Genomic DNA, 14,775 nt, shown 5'->3' with positions numbered 1-14,775 from the left:
GAAACACATTGTTCCCTTCTGTCCCACTATGCCACTGCTTCCCATCATCTTAGCCAAATACTCATTTTCCCCATGCTATCTTTTCTCTTTTTCATCCATTTTACACAACCGTAATCTTAGTTATCCGAGGTGGGTGATCCTGACTCACATAGACTCATCCTCATGACTCCCAAAAAGAAAAGGAAAAAAAGAGAAGCAAGTCTAAATTTCCTTCCTATTTTGCATAATCCCCCAGCTACCAGCACCCAAGATACATCTCAGATATAGAAAACATTTAATCACTGACATACAGTTCAATCCATTTCTATACTGATGACATGTTGAACACAGCAGATCACCTGTGCTTGCTTGCATAGAGAGACAGCAACTGGTGAGACTCACTAGTAGTTGCTTTCCTTGTGATATTAGTACTCAACCTAATCTTGGCAAGTTCCAGACTCTAATTTACAATACCAATACTAGCATCAAAGGTCATTAAACTTCACTGCAAATGTCGTGTTGTATTTACTCTAAAATATACAGTATCATGAGTAGTCTATACCACAGTGGGCTGTGATGAGAAATAAAGCAAATGAAGAAAAGTTGCAATTATGCACAGGCACTACCATGTCTAAAGTATTTAAGACCTTGTGACTTTAGAGCTCATAGCAGAAATAAAACAAAGCATGCCCTCATCTTAATGAGTTACCATCATGAGACACAGCTATCACACAGGTGGCGATACAAGATTTTATCTCACCCTTGCAGATTTTCCATTTTCCAGAATCACATGAGCTTAGTCAGGCACACTCCATTATTCCATACCAAATGGAGAAGCTATAAACCCACAGACGTACGTCATCTCATGGGGAGAGCAAACTGTGTTCATGCTGCCACCCTCCGGGGACCTTAGGACCTCCAAGGGAGAAAAAAAATCTTCAGTGTTACAAGCAAAGCTCTGCTGGAAGGAGCATAGCTAAGTGGCAGTTGCTACTCGCTTCCACCATCACTTACTGTTGCAGCTGGAAGCCACTGCAAATCACACCTTGTTACTTTCAAGGCCAGTAAATGCAGAAGACTATAATCTGGTCTCGCAGTATGATGCATACCTGAGGGAGTCTCTGATTGCAAAACATGAATGCTCCTGAAACATTGTAAGCCCATCTCCAGTTGGCACTCTCTTACATGAATTAAGTTTCGAGGATCAGTAGGAATAAATCTAATTCCTGTGAAGTAGGAATAACAGCTATGCCTCCCACACAAGGGGCATCCTCCTGTTTGTTCTGACACAGCTAACATGGACCAAATGTCACTGTTTACATAGCTTTAACCTTGCAGAAGAAAAAAGGTAACTATGAAATATCAGCTACCCTGCCTTCAAGTAACATTTTTCTTTTGACTGTAATTAGTATGGGCCCACTCTTCATTTTCTCCCTCTGCTGTTTCACAATTTTGGATGATTTAGCCAAATCACTGTACGAAATTTCTGACTAAAATCATATTTCATAGTATGTCTATTTAGGCTTTTTTTTTTTTTTAATGGCTTATTGCTGTCAGAGTATACTGTCAGAAGCCATTTGACCTGCTGTTAGCGAGAGTGCTGTGTTTTACAATGAGCAGATACAGGTTTCCAACTCAACATAGGTCTCAGAGACAGGTGTCACAAAAAGAAGGCAGACTCTAGAGTCGTGACACGGTTTTGGGTGCTGCAGCAGCCACTGCTCACTTCAAGAGACAGCCCATGTCACTGCCCATGCCCACTGCCCTGTGACTTTGCATCAGGCAGAACAAATCTTTTCACAAAGACTGAGTGCAATCATTACAGCTGCCTGGCAGCCTGCCCTGCACCCTGACCTCCTGCAAAGAGCCACCAGGTCTTCCCTAACAGGAAGGGGTGAAAAAGTGACACTATAACATGCTGGTTAGAACCCTCTGAAAATAAGCTAAACCTGCCCACAGAACAGACTAACACAGCTCTCAGACAGCACACCAACCACTTGTGTTATACATAGTATAGACCAGGATATTTGCAGAGAGAAGAAGGGACTTTTCACTCTTTTCCACAAGCATCTCTCCCTGCTGCATGATTTGGAGTAGTGTGAGAATGGAAAGTTTCGTTTGGTTTTCGTTTTGGGTTTGTTTTTTTTTTCTTTTTCCTTTTTTCAAGAAGAAACTATTCTGCTTCTTACAATCCAACCTTGGTACATTTCTAAATCTTTCACCTTACTTGCAGTAGGAACCTGAAAACAGCTACAAAGATCAATCGCCCAGGTTGTTAATTCCAGAGATATTCCAGCCCACTCCAGCGTCCTTGGCAACATGACCATGTTTCACCAAGCCATAAACAGCATAGCAGAAATACAGAACTGTCTCTGGGATGCTGTCACAAGTCTAGTATTATATATCTGTTGCCATGGCAGGGTTATACAAAGCTGGTTGTTTAAACATGGTCCAAGAGATCTGGATGTATTTTATGGCAATTTATAGTGCCGTCCACACTAATCTACTTTATGAAAGGAAGAACCTATAAGTATCAATGGAATGGTACAACCAAAACAATTTTTACAGTATTGACACATATTATTTATGTGCTTTAAAATCATCCAGAGATAGGCATTTTCATAATTTCTTCAAAACCTCTTTTTCAAAATGCAGTGTACAATGCTTATTTTGCAGTGATTTTATTTTTAAGACTGCCTGAATAGAGGCTCTTTGGACTCAGAAAAAGAGCAGAACATACAGATCAAAGGGATTAAGGACTCAGTATTTTCTGTGACCCTTGGTTCATTTACAGGGCACAAGCAGTGCATCAAGTTCATTCATGATTTCCATCTCATCTCTTCCCCCCACCCATGCACACCCCAGCCTCAGTATCACAGCCTGGTTTCATGGCCGTGGGCTGTGCCCTGCCCAGCGCAGCAGACTCTTCCAAAATGGGACGTATTATGCATTGAATGCAGAAAGTGGACTTCCCTAGAAACTTCCCATACTGAAAGGAGAAACTTGTGAACGCAAGCTCTATTTACTGTCTTGTAAATAAATTAGTAGGCCATCAAGGAAAACTGTCCTTTTTCAACAAATGCTAGACTTTGTTAGTTATCAGTTAACCGCTAAAGCTTTCCAGAACAATCAGGGTCTGACTGTGATCCAGCACTTATTAATATATTGAATATGTATGTCAAGCAGCTTATTTGATCATTTCTTTTAACTAGATTTAAGTTTTCCTTTTTGGAAAAAATATACCGAAGGAATGGAAATTTGTTCCGTTCACAGTCTCTATGAAAAATAGGTTGAATCAGATTGGCCATCAGCTACAGATCAGTGTAGGCAAACAGGATGCACTACATGGAGCAGCTTTAAGGTTTGACAGTAGTGACTCAGACTTTAAGTGTTCTACCTTGCCCCCGAAGGAAAGAAACATTTTCATAGTTTTTCTGTGTTTCAGTATAAAAATCAATCATTGCATCATCTTCAGGCATACTTTTGAAATGGAATTAATGTCTCCCTCCTGCAGAGAGAAGCTTTCTTTATAGGACTTAAGAGTCCAGCAGACCCTGAATGTGAGTTTAGGAGACTAACTTTAACCTCTCCAATTTGGAAAACCTTCTCTAAGTGTATTCCCTGAAAGAGATATTTTTAAAATTATCCCAAATAGAACCAAAAATATGGCATAACATAGTATCATTCTCTTCCATATATTGAAAAGGCCATCCATGGAAGCCCGCTAGTACAGACATCCTATTGTTACGCACAGCGAAGCAGGAAGGAAATTAAAGCTGAGATGGCGATGAATAGTACAAATTCTCCACCTTAGAACCCTAAATGCCATCTGTCCCTGCCCACACTCTGAAGGAAAAGGCTTTCCGGATGTCCTCTCCTTTATGGTAGTGAAATGAGTTTGAAAAGCAAAAATAGATGACAATAGGTGGAAAAACTAGATGTTCTCATCTTCCATTCAGAGACACGGGTTGATTGTATCAGCGAGTGTGATGTCTGTAAATGAAGCCTTATGAAATGAAATCTTTAGTCATTAAACACAGGCAGAAATTGCAAAACAGGTTCTTGCTTAATATTCATTGGGTGATTTAAATTTGTCTTGGATGCTCAGAAGCAAAGTCAGAGAGGAGTTAAGGTTATCCCTTGGCTTTCTTTGAATAAATACAGCCTCAGAAGTTTTAGTCACAAAAAGAACATTTACATCACCAAGAACTGATGTGCTTATTTTGGGGATGAACTCATTTCCCCTTATTTGTCAAAACAGTCCCAGAAAGTACTTTCTTGAAAGATCCCAAAGATAATCAACATTTAAATTCTACTGAGCACTTCCCTTCAATTTCTTTGAACAGCCTAAACACCACAGAGCCTTAAAGCACTTACCTAAGCTAGTTTGGTGACCAGCTTTCAGATGGCCCTTTTCACTAATGAAATTAAAAATAGCTTTAGTAAAAAATGAGATGCAGTAATGTAATCCTCTCAGGATCACTCTAGACTTGTATGCAGAGAACAACAGAACAGAATAGCAATGTTTCTCTTCAAAGTTTGTTACTCAGCCAGAGTACTAAAGTGACAGCACACCTGCCTATGAACTTGACATTGCTTGAGTCACAAGGGATTTTGTTTTTTTTCAAGTTACTGTGGTCAGAGGGCTTCTGTTATTAGAGGACAGCCTTTAAAAATAAAACAAAATAAACACTCTGCATAATGGTACTAACTTAGTAACCCGTGAATTTCATACCACTTATGGAAAAAGTCTGTACTATATTTGCTGTAGCAAATGGTTTGTCAACCATGAAGGCTGAGAAGCCAGCTTTAGAGATAGAGAAGACACTTGCTGTTGAACAGAATTTGATCAGGCATGAGTCTGAGCAAGACAACATGCTTACACATGCCAGTCTGAGGAAATAGCTAACACACTCAGGATGTCCTAATGTTGTGGTTTAACCCCAGCTGCTAATTAAGTGCTATGCAGCCACTCGCTCACTCCCCCCTCACCCAGGGGTATGGGGAGAAGAATTGGAAAGGAATGTAAAACTCAAGGGTTGAAATGAGAACAATTTGCTAATTAAAATAAGAACAAGAAAACAATAGTAATGATAACAATAACAGTTATAATGAAAAGGAGGGAGGAGGAGAGAGGAATGAAATCCAAAGGGAAGGGAGACGAGAACTAATAATGCACAATACAACTGCTCACCACCTGCTGACCAATGCCCAGCCAGTCCCCAAGCAATGACCTGCCACCTTGGCCAACCCCCTCCAAGTTTAGATAGCGACCATGCTATCCTATGGTACGGAATACCTCTTTAGCCAGTTTGGTTCAGCTGTCCTGGCCATGTCCCCTCTCAATATCCTATGCCCCTCCAGCCTTCCTGCCAGCAAGGCTTGAGAAACCAAAAAGTCCCCAACCACACTGTTCCCACACCAACCCCAAACACAGCACTGCACTAGCCACCAAGAAGAAAATTAACCATATCCCATGAAACTAGGACACCTAACAAAGCCCAAAGTCCAACCAGAAACTTCATGTACTGGAACAAGCATCGGGGGGATAAGGGACCCTGGAATAACATGATCGAATGTTCTGACCAACTTGGACCGAACTGTAATCAATAACTTTACACTAAACAACTGCAGGATGGACAACTGACATCTTCAGATAGATTACGCTTGCAGGAAGGGTAAGTAGCCTTTTTCACTGCTGAGCTTTTGTGCAAGTGTGTATGCAGTCTGACAGAGAGCTAAGGGCACATGGTGCTGTGTATCCAAACAACAGTACCTACCCCTCTGAAGCCTAATTGAATGGGAGGGTTGAAAGTTCACGTAAAAACTACTCCAGGCTTCCAGTCACATGATTTCCTTCTCTGCTTTGATGGTTGCAGAATATCAGGGCCACACAATGACATCATGGCTTTTACCAAAAAAAAAAAAAGAAAAAAAAATGGAAGAGAAAGGTCAATAGTGTACAACTGAGGTAACGTTTTCAAGAAGTGCTACCTAGACTTCATTGTTTTCACTCAGCAGAAGGTTGTTCATGGAGTTTGCAGAGAGACTGGCCACAGTGTAAGATTTGTCCAACCTTATTGATAAAACCTGAAGCCATGAATATAGAAACTATTCAAATTCTTGAAGTCAGTGATTCCTAGCAGGCCATGCCTACTTCTACCCAGAAACAGAAACCACTTCATCATCTGTATAGCTGCAGACAGTTTCTTTCTTCAGACAGTCATCTTGTTGTGGCCTACAGTAGGGAGCTGAACTGGTGAACCGTGTTCCCTGTTGCCCTGTGAGCAGATCTTTGCTGCACACTGAACCTAAATTTTCTTGAGGCTACTGTCAATTATATAGCAAGAAAGTTCCCAACAGAACTGATCAAAGCCACTGAGAAAGATGCAACCAGCGAAAACAGGACTGTCGGCTGCAAACACCAATGGCTGTGCTAAGTGAAAAGCAAGAATGTTGATCCGTTTTTTGTACGCGACTCCCACTCAAACAGGAATGAGGATGAGTAGCACCTAGACTGGAGTATCCACTTTTTGCTCTCCTCAAGGTTAACAAGGGCCTCTTCATATTTTACTGCTCTTCCTGCGCTTGGCCCTAGATCTCTAGGCATGTCCTCAGTGCTCCTATTTAACATGCCCTTGTAAGACACTGTGTCAGGAATGTGGGTGAAGGCAAGCCCCAGCAAGCAGTGTTCCTACATTCATGAATGCCAGCGTGTGGGCGTACTGCAGGAGAAAGGGTAGCAATGTGAGAGTGAGGGAGTATGTGGGTAGATGGAAAGAATAGCTACAACACAGAGAATGAGACAGACAGTGATTCCATGTTCACTAGTGTGAAAACAGATGTAGGTGGGCGAGATGTTTATTGGGCAGAACAGCATTAAAATAGAAACACAAATAGGAAAGAATGAATATAAGAGCAAAGGGAAAAAAATAAAGAGACGGCATGAGAACTAACAAAGATGCTACTAAGCGAACACAAGAAGACAGAAAATGAAACACAAGACTGAGCAAGAGCTCACCTGGGAGTATTACCCTAAGTAATAAGGAAAAAATTCTTGCAATCAAGATGGTTGACATACATTGCCTAAACTAGCTGGTGATTGATAGTTAATCCCTATAAAACAAACAGGCCAGAACAACTGCCAAATTCAGCAGCTTTGGTGTGATACAGCCATTTTCTCAGTTTTCATACTTTGGCTTTTCAATTTTCCTCATAATTTTCTTTTGGAAAAGTATGTCCAGAAAAACTTCTAAATCCACCAAGAAATAATCAATTCCTACACAGCGCATGCCCTCACAACACTGAAGTTGTTCTGTACCCATACATGTGGCAACCTAAGGAATTCAAAGGAACAAGGCCATATCAGGACCCACATTAAACCGCCTGTTCAACGTACATCTCAGACACCTGCTCGTCTCAGGGTCTCACCTACCTGGGCAAGGAGTCTCTTTCAGGCTAAATGAGACCATGAGTTACAGAGAAACTGCAGAGAGTTTCCCTAGAGCCTGCACCCACATCCACCCTTGAGAGACCATGCTTTGACGCAGTTATACCTTCTTCTTTAGGGCGATACCAGATGACATCTAGTGGAATATCTATGCAATAAGAGGAAGGGTGTGATTTACATTCAATCACGTAGTTTTCCAGTGAAGCAGCATACCTGGTTAATGACTAAACCTTTCACTCTTACGTGCTTTAAATATTCTGGAAAGGGAAGTACAAAGGTAGTGTTCTGGGTATTAAGCTAGGAAAGAACGGTAGTGGAAAGCAGCTGACTCGGAGAAACAAGTTGTAAAATCATATTTGCAGCAAGTTTAATGAAATAGCCACAAGCCTGAATGGTAGCAGTCCTGTTGAAAGTAAGAATCTGGAGTGCTCGCAGTGGCTGGGAGGCACGGTGACGGCAGGCAGGAACACAACCATAGCCATTCAGGGTCCCTCAGACTTTGAGGGCTTCCCAGCCAGATTCTGTGGTTTGACAGTTCCTCTGCACTGATCCAAGGACAGATTTGGCAGCATGTTCACCACCCCATGTTAAGGCACTTGGTGATCTTAAGTGCCTGCAGGTTCCCATTAAATTTCAAATGGTGCTTTAGAGCGTGGTCAGGGACAGAACAAAACTGCAGACATGAAGTAAGCAACAAACCCTGCACCTAAATATCCTCCCACTGTACAAGTCAAGATGAAGTTTACAGAAGTATCTTCTGCAGTTTAATACTAAACCAAACTTAAGGGAAAAAAACTAAACCAAGTTTATTTCAATTTTAAGCAGCATTTTAAAATGTCTGTAATATATGAAAGAAAATATTTGAACACAGAGTCACTAGTTACTGACCCTCAGCCTCTGCACAACTCAAGTTTACAAAGAGATGATCTTATATGCAGTGTCCTGATAATGAACATCAGCTAATGACAGAAAAAATCCCTACAAGCATTTTAAAACTAAGATTTTTAGATGAGTTATCCTTTAATACCAATATAATCTAATGCAAAAATAAGATCTATTTAAGCTTTTGCGAAAGAACTTACATACACACAATGTTTTTACAAAATATATGTAAATCAAATAGTTAAATACGGGTTCAAACCACTAGTGGAAACTATCAACATAATTGGGATTTTCATTATGAACCTTTTCCAGAGTCACATTTATACATATGGTGCTTTATATATACATATTTTAATTTAAGTATTTTTACAAATTCCTTATAGCCAATTTTAGCTTGACAAGTTCAGCCCTAAGTTACTTCCCTCCTATGCTTTTAGTATATAACTGCCCGTACTTGCAGGCATAAGAAGTAGTATTATTTTTGAAGAGACATGTGAGAAAGTTGGATCATCTCACTGTTGTGATTATTTGAATAATCAGCTCAAGTTACATTACATATTTTCCCCTGACCATTCCTGTTGTAGAAATGAAACAAAATACTCTAAAACCCTGTGTGAATGTAGGAAGAATACAAAGTGAGATTTAATGAAATAGCAATCCATAGAGAACAGATCGTGTTATGATATTTGTCCCTCCCTTCCCATAAGCACAGGCCAGGTCCCATGGTAAGTTCTTTACGGTCAGGCTCTTATGGTGCCCCGCTGACACCAGGTTCTGCTGTAGGTGTGCATACCACACGTTTCCTTCCCTACAAGAATCTTTACTGTTGGAAAACAGATGTACATCCTTCTACACTAGGCCTGTATACCAGTAGGGTGAGCTGCAATAAAATAAATGAGTGTGCTATATTACTGTAGACTCAAACTTAAGTTTAAGATCAAATACTACACAGGTCATGCGCTGCCTACAAGGCATTGTAAGAGAAAGATGAGTCGAAACAGAGACACAAGATTGAAAAAAACACATTGCACACTGCACACAGCTGGGCTGTCAGATGGAGCAGGGAGAAGACCAACTTTTCCCTCCTGACACAGTCAACCTGTGCCTTGTAGACACTGGCAAATCCCCAACTACCCCCAGAAAGGACAGAAAGTTCTCTAGAAAGATAATTTCCACCCCACCTCTCCTCTGCAGCTAATTTACAACAACTAGCTGAGCTAATGCTTACTCCCAAAGCCCCAGCACACTACAAACAAGTCCACCATTAGCATGAACAGAGCTACTTCGGTGCTACTGCACCACTTGGCTGCTTTGAAACGCTTGGCTAGAGAAGAATAAGTGGCACATACACAACGTGAGTCTCAATTTAAAATGAGGCCATAACCTGGGCAACAGCTATGAGAAAAATGACAGAGGATTTCATACAAGTTTAAAGAAAGTTCTGCTCTAATGTCACTCAGATGGCGTGCAACACCAACTTGACTGGTTAGCAACATGTAAAAGCCTCACACTAATGGGTCAGAGCAGATAATAAAGGCTCTCCCATGGCAATCCAAAGTACTTCATAAAGCTGCCTGTAAGAGGATGAAACCTGGGTTTAATGCAAGAATACTTTTGCCTTTCATCTCATTTCAACATGGACTTTAGGTTTCATATAAAGAACTTTGATAAAGGGATGGAAAATATTAGTCACAAAACTTGGACAATACATGCAAGATTTCAATGAAGTAAAACACAGCTTCATTTCATTACAGCTGATCAGGAGAGATGTCAAGATAATTTCAGAGCAAACAGCCTCTATCAGTGGTGAATCAGAGTCCAACTGAACTTTTTCTGACAGAAACCACAGCCACTGTTTGCCTATGGTATGTATAAGAGGAGCCAGCCACTAACACGAGCAGCATAGACACAGCCAAAGGGTAGTAAGATCTTCTACACTAAAAGAAAGTAATGAAGAAAAAAAACAGGTCAAGGAATTTGGAAAATTATCCCTACAAATGCAACTACTAAATGAAACTTTTTTAACCAAGGGAAACAATCCAAGAAGAGCTTCTGTAAGTATGAGGTTTTGTATTTTGAAATACTAACAGAAAAGTATAGAAAAGGCAGGGAGATTACCTCAGCATAGTGAGGGCATTCATTTTAGAATGTTTCTGATGTATAAACAACTTCATCCCTATTTATATATGAATATTTTTTGTAACACTCTTAGTACAAACCAAGCTGAGTGACACTACAGAAGGCAATTAATTAGAACTTTTATATAGCAGTTTCTCTCTGAAGGTTCTGCTGAAACCTGAGTACTAAAAACTGGACATTAGGCAGCTTACAGATCCACTGGCACAGCATAAGGGTGCTGAAAAAAAATGTTTGTGTAGTTTGAAAAATAAAGAGCTCTTGTTCTTTGATCTACCAAAGTAGTTTTCTTGGTAGTTTTCCAATATAAAATATAGTAACAGTTAAACAGTTGTTTCCAGATCAGTACTGCTTATAACTTTTACAGACGTGAATAACTTCAGGACTGATTCACTTATTATATCAGACAGACAATTACTTCTCTGAAAATGTTGTAATCATGTGATTTTCTTTTTGATTACAAGACCCGCAGGGAGCACAGAGCCTACATATTAAAGAACTTATGGCCTTGTGGCAATAAAGTATTATAACGAGAAAAGGAAGAGGTAGATGATCTACCATTTACGATAGAAGGTAGGACACTACCATCGGTAAAGTCATAGACTGCCCTTGTGAAGATCAGCCAACACAAAACTGACACAAATTGCTCAAGGGCATGCTGTAGCTTTGTGTACTATTTCTGTCTTATTTTAGGACTAAGTCTATTGCCAGCAGAAACAGGCAGCATTAGAGTAATGAGGCATAGACTATGCTTCAGTGGAAAGAAGACATTCCAAAGCAGCACTGAAAAAGATAAAATCAGCATGTTCTGTTCCTCAGTCCATTAGGAAGTATTTCTGATACAAAAAGAAGAAAGAACCACAAAGCCCTGGGATATATGCTTGGCAAATGTGTGCACTCAAGCCCTGGGGAACAATATTTGCTTAAAGCCTCCAAATGAAATGAAAATAACATTTCCTTATACAAATGTGACTTCATGCAGCAACCACCTGAAGAAAAATAATTACTGATTGACACTTTGAATTTAGGTGGAAGTAGCTGAAATAGATTACTTAATATTACTTCATGTAATATTTCTTGGGCATTTCTGTATAGTAGGCTTATAAGCTTCCTCAAGTTTCAAAAAAACCATGAACGCTGTATTTGGTTTGTATTTCTGTGAATAGAAGACTCACAATTGCAACATGAAAACAGCAAAAATACAGGGCATTGGGTAAAATACTCTAAAATATGATAAGCGATAACCATATACCAGAATTTAAATGCATAGCTTTATCTTAAATATGGACCATTGTGTCGTTTCAAAAGATTGCTTTCAGACAGAGGGTAAGATGAGTAAATACCAGTAAAAGGCAAGTGTAGAGGAAGTCATACAGAAACCAAGCAGAGAATTCCACAAAAGTAGGAAACAGGCAACAGCCACTGGTGATCCTGCAGGGAGCATGAGCAGCCGGAGTTGCACTATAGCAGTTGGGCAGACTAACAAAGTTTCCATATCCTGTAGGAAATCTACTGGGTAAGACTCTAGTATAATGCAAAATTTGATATAGCTGTCAAGGAAACAAGGAAAATAAGACTAAAGGTAAATTCAATCATTTCACAGGTTCAGAATGCTGGGAGATACAGACTTGTTCTGTGTTTTACAGCGTGTTTCAGTTCGGAGGAATAAAACAGCTGCAAGGAGTAGAATGTGCCAGTCAAACCCAAATGTGAAAAAATACCTGTGATTTTAAATTTTAAAAAGACTACTGTTTTGATTCCAGGCAGGTCTATACAAACTTACCCACTGTCCTATGTAAACTTTACAAAGAATTTGGCATCTCCTGAAAGCCAAAGAATAAAAATTAAACACACTCCAGGTCACAAGAGGTTGTTGGTTTTTTTTAGACAAACATATTCTTGACTGCCTTGTTCCTAATAAAAAATTACAGCCTTTCTTATGGATATAATCTCTATACAAAATCAAGTTTAATACAAATTTTTATTGACTTTGAAATATTTGCTAGATAAATATCAATGTTAATCTCAGGCACTTAATTTAATCAACACTGTCCAGCTCACATTGAGCTCTGATCCCTGATCCAGGTCACCCTGAACTTTCAGCAGAATGATTCCTGGTTTCCTTCTGCTTTGGGTCAGGTTCAAACTTGTAATCTCTTTTCACAATTGAAGAAGCAAAGAAGGAGAATTATTAACACTGTTTCCCTAAGAGATAGCCACAGGACCGCCTGATTTTTTGTATTTTTAGTTTTTCAAAAAAGTTCTTGAATGTTACAAAGATATATTTTAGTCTAATGTTTCAGCCGTGACTCATAGGTAAAGATTAGATGCATAGAATAATACTGGTAGAACTGGTTGCACTGCTATATGGAGACTGGATTATAAATGGTATTTAAGATAGCTGGAGCTGAGCACAGCAGGTTTAAAACTCACATATTTTCCATTTTTAGAAGAATGAGTCGAAATACTTGTTGGCTTTGCAAGATATTCAGAGCAGAAGAAAATGGGATCAATTCTAAGTAAGTAACAATAAAACTTTTGTGTTCTGCAGTACATACAGCTGTCTGAGTAGGAGAGACAAAAATTTTAAATTTCATAGTGGAAGTGTTCTTTGCAAGCTTAAGATCAAGTGAAAGAGTGCAACATCTTCACAACTGCCCCAGCTGCCCATCTTCATATAGCCAATTCATTTGCCGTACATGAAGTGTAAACTGGCATCTCTCTGGTGGAAGGAGGGTATATCCCAGTGGGAACTTCTTTTATATTAAACAAGCATAGGCCGAAACTAAATCCCTGGATTAAATCCAGTTGTGGACCTGTGAAGACTTTTTGAGCCCAATATTTTGGGTCAGTCTTTTAAAAGAATTCAGACTGTTGTCAAAGGTTGAGTACACAGGTGGCGGATAAGAGACATGGCCAATTGCATCCTGCAAGCCCTCGGCTGCCACCAGCCTCAGTGGAGACCAGCCATAGCGAGAACTTTGGCCAGCACTTCACATCAGGATGGTGAAATGCTTCCATCCAACATGCCTGTCAACTGGTAGCAGATCACACATGTTATTGATTAGAGAAAAATGTGTCCTCCACAGCAATACTGAGGAGTGTCTGATGACTCCTGAAACTGCCATTTGGGTGAGGTTAAGTAGCAGAAATCCAGACAGCATTTCCACAAGTGCCTGCTGGATGAGGACTTCTCTCCCACACAGCAGTGGCCAGAGGAGCCCCTCACACTGGAAAAGGTACAATAAATGAATGATAGCTCACACAAGGCACTACAAAACCATTTTTCAACTTAAACTTTGGAGTCTCAGCTATAAAGCCTTAGCTATTTATAGAGAATATTCAGTTTTTTTCAGTGTAATCTATGTTCTTCAGCAAATTTAATCACGTTGTAAATCAGTGCAGCGAGAAGTTTATTGTCAGCACAGCAGCTATGAAAGTGGCATTAATACAGATCCTAATAACCCATGTTCATATTTCTCTTACTGCCTTTCATATTTTCTGATTTTAAAAGGAAAGTAAAAAGGTTTTCCTCTGTGTCAGCTGCCCCATCAGGCAGCGTTCTTTCTGCTTCACAGATTAATGCCAAAGACAAATAAATCAGAAATGGAAATAAGATGGCCCTACTAATGATGCTTAGTGAGACAAGATTGTCACTTGTTCTATATAGAAGTGCTATTGCTAACAGAGGTGAAAAATTATCTGCGTCAGTAGCAGTGAATATGACTCAGAAGCAGCTTCTAGGGGAAAAAAAAAAAGCATTCAAAGGACTAAAGTCTCATTCCTTATAACCATACGCTTCGTGAGTTTATACTGAGAGGAGGCCAGTAGCTCATGAGAAAGAAAAAAGAAATATCTTTTACTGGCAAGAGCTACTAGAGAGTTATTGACACCACAATTTGATAGAGGTACAGTTTCTTTTACTATACATTTCTCTGATCAGGTCAGACTGATCAGGAAAGCCTGACAAAATAGTCAGTGAGTTACAGCATGTACTCTTCCAGAGAAAGAGAATTGTATCAAGTTAATAAATAGGTGATCACCAATTTAAAAAGCTACAAAGCTACTAATGACTGTTGTACAGCAGAAGTCTATGAAGCATCATGCAGCACTCATACCAAAGCCAGTTTTGCTTTTTTTTTTTAATTTATTTTTTTTTTTAATTTATTTTTTTAAAAAAAAGTTCAGTGATACTAGCTTTTGTCAAAATTGTAGCTCATATGAAAACAAAATACTCAATGAGAAGGGATCTTCCCCCAGGTTTGGCTGACGTGTAATGGAAAGCACCCACTGGAATACATCCCTTGTGTTTTCTTCTACTAACATAA

General features: G+C 39.6%; 2 protein-coding genes across 5 annotated transcripts in view; one reads left to right on the top strand and one right to left on the bottom strand.

Annotated features, from left to right (window-relative positions):
- Positions 1-14,775, bottom strand: part of RGS4 (regulator of G protein signaling 4) — a 205,050-nt gene that overhangs the window by 101,291 nt on the left and 88,984 nt on the right. The gene's annotated exons all lie outside the window — the stretch shown is intronic.
- RGS13 (regulator of G protein signaling 13) overlaps positions 87-14,775 on the top strand; it is a 53,485-nt gene continuing 38,796 nt past the window's right edge. The window contains exons 1-2 of one of the 3 annotated variants that reach the window (XM_080406993.1): positions 87-10,365; positions 12,898-12,966. In XM_080406993.1, coding sequence (XP_080263119.1) covers positions 12,902-12,966 — 65 coding nt within the window. In that variant the 5' untranslated portion in view covers positions 87-10,365; positions 12,898-12,901. Of the gene's footprint in view, positions 13,687-14,775 lie in introns of all 3 variants that reach the window. The other 2 variants (XM_080406991.1, XM_080406992.1) reach the window with 2 other exon arrangements.

Source organism: Falco punctatus (assembly GCF_963210335.1).
Source record: "Falco punctatus genome assembly, chromosome: 11".
Taxonomy (NCBI): domain Eukaryota; kingdom Metazoa; phylum Chordata; class Aves; order Falconiformes; family Falconidae; genus Falco; species Falco punctatus.
The sequence above is the reverse complement of the archived record's forward strand: the minus strand, read 5'-3'. Positions and strand labels throughout refer to the sequence as shown.